An 11,575-nucleotide genomic window follows, 5' to 3' on the forward strand; every position below is an offset into this window, starting at 1 on the left:
ACATCACGTATATGCATATATCACACTTGTTGGGGCCCAAACAAAAGTATTCTTTACATGCATTTTGCTTGGTGTATTTGTGTAGCGGTTATATGTATGTAGTGCAGTAGGTATATCATTTAGTTGTTACATGTGATATTTTTGCATGTAAATGCAATAGTGAACAAGGTGCTTGAATGAAGCCCTTTGTTTAGTACAAATAAATGTGGTAAGGCATTTTAAAATCTTCGATACTAATCGGTTGTACATGTGCGATATCTTTGCATGTAAATGTAATGTTGAATTACATACTTCAATGAAACCCTCTACTTATTGCAAATACATGTGAGAGGGTATTTTATAATCTTTGATGCTAATCGGTTGTGCATGTGCGACATCTTTGCATGTAAATGCAATGCTAAATAGCATGCTTGAATGAAACCCTCAGCTTATTACAAATGCATGTGATAAGGCATTTTAAAGTCTTTGACACTAATCACATGTGCGAGTGATTGTCATTTGAGTGTGTGCAATATTATATTTAGAAGCCTATAGATGCCTTATGTACACTAGTATGATTGTTGTGGATCTAATGGGTGTGTTTAGCAACACATTGGGTTTCATTTGTTGTGCATCAACAACGTGTTATGCTCATTTTATCTTTTGCATGTTGTCATTTCTTTTGGCATTCAGTTTGCATGAGTATCTTCCAACCGAAAAATGAGATGTGTGGTGTGTCGGGAACCTTCCACCTGTTTCTTGCAAGCAAAATGATTTATCCAGTGTGACACCTTTGTCATCACACATGTATCGCCTCAATTTATCATTGACTGTAGTGTTTACTGTTGATTCCCAACTTTTCTTACAGGCGAATTGCAACATTTTCATACAGCATTTGCATATCATTTGTAGCCAAAACATTAAGGAATAATGTTTGGCAAAGAACAATTGATAACTTCAGAGCTAATACCTTAACAATTTCAAGCTTCTTCTATAACACTCTTATCTCCCTTAGAGAGATCGAATCCACAAATTATCCAATCCTTGCTTGTATGTAGACCGTTGTGTGCATTACAAGCCTTCTATTGTTATCTGCGGGTGAGCTGCACTGAATGCAAATCTTTTAGTGCTACTCGTAGGTTCTCGTATTTGTTGCGTATCGACCACCTTTGCTTGCGGGAAAATTATTGCCTTTGCTTAACACTAAATCACTGTTGATTATAGGGATGTCATAGCATTCATTGCATGTTGCTGGTTACCACTTGTATGCATACTATTTTGCATATGGTTAATCTTCAATAATTGCTAAAAAATATTTGCATTCATCGTATGTTGCATTGTGTATGTTTACAAGGGGCTTTGTTGTTTACATATGATTTGGTGTATCCATCTGCATACTAGTGTGTGACTACCAGGTGAGTTGCATTCATTCATATATCATCTTTCATTTGTTCACAAAGGACTCCTCATCCTTACAATATATACAATGTTGCTGCTTGCAGACAGGCTGATGCATTTGTGTTAAGGCCGATATGCCCTAACACAAGAAATAAGAATTAAGAAGCGTTCAACTGCTGAAGCATAAAGTGGTGAAGCCCTACATCAATATTTAGTAAATCCTGTGCGTGAGGACCATGTGTTCAATTTCGGGTCAATCGGGTTGACCCAAACCTTAATCGAAATCTTAAATAAGTAAAAAATTAGGTCCAAATCCAATCCATTTTTCAATTAGGTTGATCCTAACCAAAAAAATTGGGTTAGGTTACAATCAAATTTTCAAATCGTGTCAAATATTGACAATCCTACAAATTATCTATGAGCGATAAAAAAAAAAAAAAATCTATGAGCGATGGCCTAAACATCTTCAAGCCACGTTACATCAATATTTAAACATCATTCAATTAATGATCAAAATTAATTTTTTTTAATCTTTTATATATACTGTGATTCAAGTACCGCACAGTAATTACCCTAGCTTCAGACTTCAGTCGAACCGACATCCGCTGTTCCTTACGAAACAAGGAAAGAGGTTCGAACTTTGGAAGAGGGAGATTTACCGCCCAAATTTCCGAAAGGGAGAAAACTCCCGCGAAATTTCTTGAAATAGATTTCTTGGGCCCTTCCTCACCAAGTTATCTCATTTGGATATCGAAAGTCGAAACCTTTCAAGCTCTCGCATCTCGCCTTCTTCTTACTAGATATTCTTTGGCCCCTCTGATCCATTCGTTTCAGGCGAACGATCTCTAGGTGGATTTTTAGTTGGATTTGTTCATCTCTAGCTTAGGGGTTCCTCAGAAGTCGAACATGATGGATTTCGCTCACTTGGAGAAGATGGGAAGAGAACTTAAGTGCCCTATCTGGTACAACATAAACCTCTTTCTCTTTCTTTATCCGATATCTTTCATTATCCCTCCTCTTCCACCTCCTTGAATGAGGCTATCGAACATTATGTTCTTCATACAATTATCATTTAGTTAACATTCAATTTTGGTTTATCTACCGAAGTTTGCTTTTAGTAAAGGGAACTTGATAATTAGGTCACTATTTTGAATTACAATCCTGCTACACTCTTTTGAAATGCTTTTAATTTGCTCATGGTCATTTCGTTTTACTCACAAATGTATGATATCAAGTTGTTGCAATAAAGAATGCGGCAGCATTATTTCTCGGTTACCATTTGATAATCTTTTGATTTCCCTTTGTGGAGATACTCACATGACCACATATCCTCTCCCATATAACCTGATGAATGATAAGAAACAGTTACAATTTCACACCATGGCGACGCATTTGATTGTTTGCTCGACTATTTTGCAGCTTGAGCCTTCTGAAATCTTCAGTTACGCTTTCCTGCAATCATGTATTCTGCAGGTATGCGTCTAAAACTTGTACCATTTCCTTAATTATGTAGTTTTGGTGAACGATGACTTTTTTTCTCTGTTCAGCTCATGCATTGTGGAATCTATGAGGTCTGTCCCGAATTGTCCAGTATGCAAAATACCATTTCGGCGCAGAGGTACAACAGGAATCTTTTCACTATGTGTTTGCCTAGATACTTTTTCACAAATTTTATATACTTATTAATATCAGATAGTTCTAAAAATATGAAACTTATTATGATGCTCGTTTAATCATTTAAATGCACTGGTTGAATTAAGATTTCAAGTGAGAATGGACGAAATGCTTTACCCAAAATTAAAAGAAGGGGAAGGGGGATATATTTTTCTCAGCTTGCTTCAAGTTGTAAACTTAACTTCAAGTTGCAGTTTTTATGTACTAAGTAGATGTAATTTTTTCTTTATTTCAGAGGTACGACCAGCGCCGCATATGGATAACTTAGTAAGTATTTACAAAAGCATGGAAGCTGCTTCAGGATTAAATATATTTACATCTCAAGTTGCCCCTCCCAAAAATTCTGGTAACATTCTATTTTACCTTTAGTTGATTATCTACAAGTGTAAATACGTAACTAGTAATCTGTCATTGTGAGATTGAAGGAAATGCATAGCTTCAATCCCTGTCCTTTTTATTCCCCGCATTTGTACAATTTTGTGCATTCAAATAAGCATCTACCTGTACTATCCTTTTGCCAGAAGAGTCTCTTCAAGTTGCTGATGATAAGAAAGTTAACGCACTGAATAGTGTTATGATGTCCCAAGCAAGTTCAAGGGGCAAGAGGTTAACAAAAGGAAAGAGAAAGAAACCGGTGAAGGCTGATTCTGGGGCATCTAATCCTTGCCCGTCAACCAGGCCTTCTTTTTCATCCAATAAAAGAATACATGTGACACCATATCCGGTCTCCGAGACCCCAATACCACAAAAAAAGGTTAATAAGTTGGCAGTTTTGGCCAATGAAGATACGGATATAGTAGAATTAAAGAATAATAATAATCTAGCTTACAAAAGGCTGGGAGATCCTTCTTCATTGCAACCCTTCTTTTGGTTGAGAGAGGCAAATGAAGAGGACGAGGATTTAGAAAGGACGATTACCCCAGAAATGATGAGTTTATCAACACCCAAAAATGTTCCATGTTTTAGTGATATCAAAGATTCTGATGATGCTATTACTCCCAAGAAAATGACCCCCACAGTAAGTTTGAATCTCGTAATATCAAAAAAAGTTGTTTGTTTTAAAAATTCTCTCTTTAATTTGTTGATCTTCAATTACAGAGCAAATCTGCAGTTCAAGAAGCTTTTGATAGTGAAATGTTTGAATGGACTCAAAGGGCTTGCTCTCCTGAGCTCTTTTCAACTCCACTGAAGAAGCAGGTACAATTGGTCAGATGTGTAACGATGTTTCAATAATAATTTTTAGTAGTATTTGACACAGTTACAAATCAACACATTTTTAACACATTCTATGCTACATGCTATTTAAAAGAGCGCAATTTATGGAGTGGTGGTAGGTGAACATCACATTCTTTATGATATGTTGTGTAGAGATGATGCTGAAAATGTATTGATTTAAGTTGTTGAAAATAGTATTTCTTTTTATTTCTCTTGTTTACTGTTTTAAGATGAGTGAAATTATGCTTAGTAGTGCATTGAAATGCAGAATTCCTGTGGGAAAGGATTCAACGTGTTTCAGGAAGATAAATGCAGAGTAGCCCCTGGCATTAGCAACTATAGAGGTTTTGAAAGCTCAAAGGCATCTCATCCCGATGAGAATAAAAAAACAACAAAATTAACGTGCAAAAAGAAAAGAACATTGAAGAAGAGACGCAAGCAAAACAAAGATAAGAAAGTGGAGGTATCTACCCACGAAACTGCTAGCATTTCCTTAAATGAAGATCATCCGTTTGGTTCTAATGAGATGGTTGAAGACTCAAGCCAGGAAAAGGAGTATTCAAAACACACAAGGAAAGTTTATAAGAAGAGTCATAGATCCAATATTCTTCACCTCAGAGATTGCATGGCAAGCCGATTTAGAGAATTCAGTGGATTAGTTGATGTACATAAACAGCTTCCTGCTAAGTCTGCCAAACAAATCCAAAACCAAGTTATTGAAGATACCTCTATAACACTGGCAGAGTTATCTCATGATAAGTTAATGGAAGCTGTGGTGAATGTGAAGACTAAGTGCCCTAAAAGAACCAAGAATGTCTCATTCAAGTCGCCAAAACTGGTCAAGAGATTGTCTTTGGATTGTGCTGAATCAAAAACACTTGATGCTAATCTTCCTATTAATCCTATTGAGGATAAATCACCAAATCATGAACTTGAGAAAGAAAATTCTAGGCTTCAATTACTATCTTGTAAGCAAAATCAAGGTGACGATTCTTTTAGGAAACGTTCCAGAGTATGCCAAAAAATCCAGAGGGATGTCGTAAGGAAAGATAAACAGAGAAAACTGAATATGCAAAATGTTGATGATTTAGCAGCAATGGCTTCTCACAAAAAGCAACATTCTTCCACAGATAATGTTATGCAAGAAGACAATCTGACTTGTATGAATCTACAAAAGTGCTGTGTTTCATCATTGAGTAAAGAGGTTCCTCACTCTACCATGAATGGAGTTTTAAGAAAATGCAAAAATATCCATTCCCCAATAAGATGTGCTTTCTGTCACTCTTCAAATGATTTAGAGGTATCTAATAAGCAAAACAAAGATAAGAAAGTGGAGGTATCTACCCACGAAACTGCTAGCATTTACTTAAATGAAGATCATCCGTTTCGTTCTAATGAGATGGTTGAAGACTCAAGCCAGGAAAAGGAGTATTCAAAACACACAGGGAAAGTTTATAAGAAGAGTCATAGATCCGATATTCTTCACCTCAGAGATTGCATGGCAAGCCGATTTAGGGAATTCAGTGGATTAGCTGATGTACATAAACAGCTTCCTGGTAAGTCTGCCAAACAAATCCAAAACCAAGTTATTGAAGATACCTCTATAACACTGGCAGAGTTATCTCATGATAAGTTAATGGAAGCTGTGGTGAATGTGAAGAATAAGTGCCCGAAAAGAACCAAGAATGTCTCATTCAAGTCGCCAAAACTGGTCAAGAGATTGTCTTTGGATTGTGCTGAATCAAAAACACTTGATGCTAATCTTCCTATTAATCCTATTGAGGATAAATCACCAAATCATGAACTTGAGAAAGAAAATTCTAGGCTTCAATTACTATCTTGTAAGCAAAATCAAGGTGACGATTCTTTTAGGAAACGTTCCAGAGTATGCCAAAAAATCCAGAGGGATGTCGTAAGGAAAGATAAACAGAGAAAACTGAATATGCAAAATGTTGATGATTTAGCAGCATTGGCTTCTCACAAAAAGCAACATTCTTCCACAGATAATGTTATGCAAGAAGACAATCAGACTTGTATGAATCTACAAAAGTGCTGTGTTTCATCATTGAGTAAAGAGCTTCCTCACTCTACCATGAATGGAGTTTTAAGAAAATGCAAAAATATCCATTCCCCAATAAGATGTTCTTTCTGTCACTCTTCAATTGATTTAGAGGTTTCTAATTGTAATCATATAAACTGCTATAACTTATTTGTTTTTGTTATTTAACTTTAATGGTGTTTATTCAAAACTTGCAGATTTCTGGAGAGATAATGCACTATTGTGATGGTAAATCTGTTGCTGCAGATTTTAATGGAGGTGTTAATGTAATTCATTCTCACAAGAACTGCACAGAATGGTCTGTTGCACTAGCAAACAAAATGATGCATTTGTGCTTAGTTTCAAAACATTTATATTGCATTTTATTGAATTTTGATGTGCATTTCATTCAAGGGCTCCTGATGTGTACTTCAAAGATGATTCAATCATCAACCTCTCAAGTGAATTAGCCAGAAGTAGAAGGATAGCCTGCAGCTGCTGTGGCATCAAAGGAGCAGCTCTTGGATGCTTTGAGAAGAGCTGCCGTCGGAGCTTTCACTACCCTTGTGCTAAACAGACTCCAGAATGCCGCTGGGATGATGTAAGTTTTGTGAACGTGCAAGATCAATCAATTTACATAAAATCTATTACATGTTTTCTTTTTTTGGGGAAATAATCTAAATTATGTGAAGTTATACAAACTCACGCACTCGTACCAAATCTAGATCATAGTTAACATATATAAGAAGGGGTGGCTCCACCCATCAATTGAATCCTAAGTCAGGCACCTCAACACTCATCATAAAAAAAATATTCATCATGCTTTAGTCTTCGTTTGGGATGACTTTCTTTCTGCTTCTTAAAATAGCTTTTAAAACTGTTTTAAGAAGCAGAAAGAAAGTCATCACAAACTAAGTCTTAGTTGCACTAACTTCATGCAAAATTATAATTTGCAGGAAAACTTTGTGATGTTGTGCCCTTTGCATTCATCATCCAAGTTGCCAAGTGAAATGCCTGAACTGAAAAAGCTGAACGGAAAGACATCTGCATCAAAAGGGTATGTTCGCTTTTATTAATCAAGAAAAAGTTTATATACTTTGTTTGATCAGAAACTTATATGATTGCTCAAATACAGTATTTATTTCTGATTTAAAAAAATTATGCAACTTTTAGAAAAGTACAGCCTCCTTCACAGCTCAAAGCAGCTGATGATAAGAGTAGCGTGTGGGCATGGCCTGCTGGATTGCCTTGCAAGTGGGTCCTTTGTTCCTCTGCTCTCTCTGGAGCTGAGAAGGTAAGGGATGTCATTTGTGAACTTGTTAAAAAATCAGTTTGAAGAAAAGAAACTTAGCTTCAAAGGGTTAACCATATATCTTTATCCAGGAAATTTTATCACAATTTGCAAGGTTAACAGGCATATCTATATCAAAGACCTGGTGTTCAGTGGTCACTCATGTCATTGCATCAACTGACGAAAATGGAGCATGTAAAAGAACATTAAAGTTTCTGATGGGTATTATTGAAGGAAAGTGGATATTAAGCATCGAATGTGAGTGCATTTCCACCACTCTCAAGGCAAAATCAGAATATAACAATATGCTAGGGGTGTAAGTGAGTCTAGCTGGTTCGAGCTCTACTTTTTTATGGGCTCACGAGCCGAGCTTATCGAGCTCACGATCGAGCTTGAGCTCGAGTTTGATCTTGTTTAGTAAATGAGCTCAAGTTCAAGCTTGAGCCGGCTTGGCTTGTGAGCTCACGAGTCGGCTAAAAATCCGACCTAATTTTTAAAAATTTCTTCTAAATTTAAAAACTTTTGCCCATGGCTCGTGAGTCGGCTCGAGCTCGTTAATAGTGAGATAAGATCAAGTTCGAGTTTGCTTGTTGAGCTTGACTCGAGCTCGAGCTTGAGTTTGAGCTGGCTTTTCAATTAATGAGCTGAGCTCGATAAGGGCCTAAACTTGACTCGTTTGCACGCCTAATAGGTGCAATTGAATTTTGCATTGAAATCTAATATTTTTCCGTTGCTCAGGGATCAAAGCTTGCATGAACTCTATGAAACCAGTTGATGAAGAGAAATATGAAATAACCGTTGATGTCCATGGAATACACAATGGACCACGCCATGGAAGAATGAGGATTATTAACAAGGTAATGCCACTCAACCAAAAGACTAATGGTGCTTTCATCATAATGGAATTCTTGAGCATTCCATCTTGCTTGTTGTAGAAAAACAGCCGAAAGTTTTCTCTGGTTTCATTAAGGGTTTGGTTCCTTGGCCACAACCTTTGGTTCTTGTTCATATATTGATGAATTTCTCTTGTTTGGTGTCAGGAGCCAAAACTCTTCAGTGGCTTCCGGTTCCATTTATTTGGGGACTTTCTGCCTTCCTACAAAGGGTATCTGCAGGATCTTATTGCAGCAGGAGGAGGAAAGGTGCTACAGCGCAGGCCAATTGCCATGGATTATAAGAAGCAATTGGGAGATCCTTCTGACTTGACCTTCATTGTCTACAGCGTTGAGCTTCCTGAGAAAAGACTAACTCAGGATACAAAAGTTTTTGACCAAAGGAAAGCTGAAGCCATAGCTCTTGCTAAAGATTGTGGAGCTAAAGTAGTGCCAAATTCCTGGATCTTAGACTCCATTGCTGCCTCAACATTGCAGGTCCTTCCGAACTGAATAATTGAAGATTAAATATTCTGTTTTTATGCAGCATTATTGTTAAAATGTGCTTATATGTTATATATTTTAGTGTATTATTCAGTTTGAAGTTTAAAATATTTTGAATGAAATCGTCTATTGTTCTGAATCAATAATTCAATAATGATTAACAAGGCGCAACTTTTTTTTTTTTTTTTTCGATTTTGCTTTTAAGGATTTAGACTATCTTCAATTTTGTGGAGTAAATTTTGCTAGTTCTTAGAGCATTCCCAATCGAACTCCAAACTTGCGTATGGCGTCGTTCGGTCACTCCAGTCAAACGTCAAATCTTCCGCCATTTATTTGCGGGTGAACAGTGCTACGCCAATATTGGTGTTGCACTGTTCACCTACGCTATTTTGCTCTCTCAACTAAAAAAATGTGCGAAAGGGAGAAGGATCGTTACATTCATAGTACTTAAAATGCAGTTCGATAGGAGCATGACCACAACATTTTGGAGTTTTGTTGTATTTTGACGTGAAAAATGGAGTTTTTCGTTGGAGATCCCCCTATGTTGGGCTTTTAGGATTTAGTTCAGAATCGTATATAAATGATCTCATGATCTCATAACTGTAAGTCCCACTATAAAGGGTTCATTTGATTTTTTATAGTTCAAAATCATTTTTATGATTAATTTATATGACACCAAAATTTATCTTATTTATAAAGTGGCTCACACAACTCATTACGCTACACTGATTGATATTAATTTTTAATAATTCACATATTATGTATTTAATTGAATTTAAAGATAGTTTATAAGAAAATTATCGTATTGAATATAATCTTAATCGTAGTTAATTGAAATTAAATAAATTATGCATTGAAATTAAATAAATAAGCATTTTATATGTCATAGCAAAAAGAAATAAAATTCCCTTAGATTTTTATGTTTTCTATTAGAAATAAATATTAGAATTTAAGTTCTTATAGATTTTTATGTTAACATATTAGAAAATAGACTTATAATTTTTAATACTTAGCACATATTAGATATTTAAAAATTTAGGTCATTATGATTTCATTTGCATTTCACATCAAAACTTCCTCTAACATGAGAACTTCATCTAATCATACATTTAATGTAAATAAGCATATATATTATTTCATTGCATTAAAAAAATATTAAAAATTGAATTTAAAAATTTTACATCATGTTTTATTGATATGCAATATATTTAACTATTGAGCAAATTCTCATTATTTTAAAATTTTATTAGATTATTAGAAATTATTTAGAACACTTTTGAAATTTTAGTTGTATTATAATATTATTTTTTAATGAAACTTTATAAATTATATGGTGAAACTTTTTCAAAAAAATATATAAATATTTATAACATATATAAAGTTACACTGTAAATTGATATAAAGTTATTCTCTTTTTTACATTACGAACCTAAAATTTTAATCAGAAGAAATTCTAAAATTATTATATTTTTTAAAACCAAGATAGAATGTAATTTATTTCTATTCGAACACTTTTAAAATTAGGTCAACAACAAAAAACAAATTGAAATCATCATAATTTTGTTTTCTCTTTCAAAAAATCCTTCTCTTCTCTCTCTAGTTAATTGCACTTAAGAGGAAATGGCTTTGATAAAATAAAATTTTAATAGATTTTGAGATTTTTATAAAATTTAGTCGCAACACTTGGCTTGTAATATTATAGCATTATCCATTGAAGAGCATGGGGTTGCAACAATGTAGCTTTGAATTAACTTGTGAATAACAATAATGGATATATCAAGTGTATAATGAATCTCCTATGGACACAAATACATACATCACTTGCAAACAACTATAGGAGGCTCGTCAAGTCACAATAGTTCACCTACGGTGATCGGGTGATAACACACAATATGCAATAAATGCCAGATCACCCTTGCAGTCACTTACCATTCAATGTTGGGCAAAAGCACTTATTTCCTGCAAGCAGGGATGGTCGATTTGCAACATATGCAAGTACATGCGAACCACTATAAGAGACCACATCATACACATTATCTTTAAGAAAATATTAGCACGAAGCGCGTAAAGCTGAATAATTATGTAGAGTTAAATAATAAACAGTTGAAGAAGAAAATGTCATTCTATAATCTCTACTGAGACTCCTCGAGAAATGTTGCATCGTTTGAATGGGGAAAAATATTTGGAGATCAAGTCTCACAACTCATCGTCATATATGCACATCAAAATGCATAGAATCAAACGACATAGCGATGGAATGGAAGGAGCCATTCTTGGTTGCTATGTTAAGAGATGCAGAAGAAGCTCCAATACACATAATTGAAAACCAGACCAGATCGGCCGGTTCAACCGTGAACCGGTCTGGTGGCCGATCCAATCCAGCTTCAAAACCACCTTTGCATAGAATCGGAGCAAACCGGATTGAACCGGCGGTTCAATCGGTGAACCATTGAATCGGTCCGGGTTGGAAAGAACCGGCCGGTTCATAAAAATATTTTATTTTTGTTTTAATTAAAATTTTAAAAATATATTTTTGTTTATTAAAATTTTAAAAATATTTTTATTAAATATGATGATTAATTTCATCATAATACATGCAAGTTA

At 35.0% G+C, this 11,575-nt stretch overlaps 1 protein-coding gene across 2 annotated transcripts; it reads left to right on the forward strand.

The window, feature by feature from the left end:
• Window positions 1–2,166: 2,166 nt before the first annotated feature.
• LOC110110039 (protein BREAST CANCER SUSCEPTIBILITY 1 homolog) lies at window positions 2,167–9,125 on the forward strand. 2 transcript variants are annotated; one of them, XM_028699103.1, is made up of 15 exons: window positions 2,167–2,339; window positions 2,797–2,850; window positions 2,925–2,995; window positions 3,287–3,397; window positions 3,573–4,069; window positions 4,150–4,248; window positions 4,535–4,729; window positions 4,814–5,566; window positions 6,523–6,623; window positions 6,719–6,905; window positions 7,261–7,361; window positions 7,478–7,598; window positions 7,688–7,853; window positions 8,334–8,452; window positions 8,636–9,125. In XM_028699103.1, the coding sequence occupies exons 1-15, from the start codon at window positions 2,284–2,286 to the stop codon at window positions 8,978–8,980; spliced, it is 2,976 nt and encodes a 991-aa protein (XP_028554936.1). In that variant the 5' UTR covers window positions 2,167–2,283; the 3' UTR covers window positions 8,981–9,125. The 2 variants fall into 2 exon arrangements, with proteins under 2 accessions (XP_028554936.1, XP_020696996.2); XM_020841337.2 differs by having other exon boundaries at window positions 4,535–5,566.
• Window positions 9,126–11,575: the final 2,450 nt, after the last annotated feature.

The sequence above is a fragment of the Dendrobium catenatum genome, unplaced genomic scaffold (assembly GCF_001605985.2).
Source record: "Dendrobium catenatum unplaced genomic scaffold, ASM160598v2 fragScaff_scaffold_1220, whole genome shotgun sequence".
Lineage (NCBI taxonomy): Eukaryota > Viridiplantae > Streptophyta > Magnoliopsida > Asparagales > Orchidaceae > Dendrobium > Dendrobium catenatum.

What these genes read in the sequence shown, in the direction of transcription:
- LOC110110039 (XM_020841337.2), top strand. Translation starts at nt 2,284, where the DNA reads ATGATGGATTTCGCTCACTTGGAGAAGATGGGAAGAGAACTTAAGTGC. An exon ending in AATACCATTTCGGCGCAGAG is followed by an intron (nt 2,996 to 3,286) that starts GTACAACAGGAA and finishes TCTTTATTTCAG; the next exon opens with AGGTACGACCAGCGCCGCAT. An exon ending in TGCCCCTCCCAAAAATTCTG is followed by an intron (nt 3,398 to 3,572) that starts GTAACATTCTAT and finishes TCCTTTTGCCAG; the next exon opens with AAGAGTCTCTTCAAGTTGCT.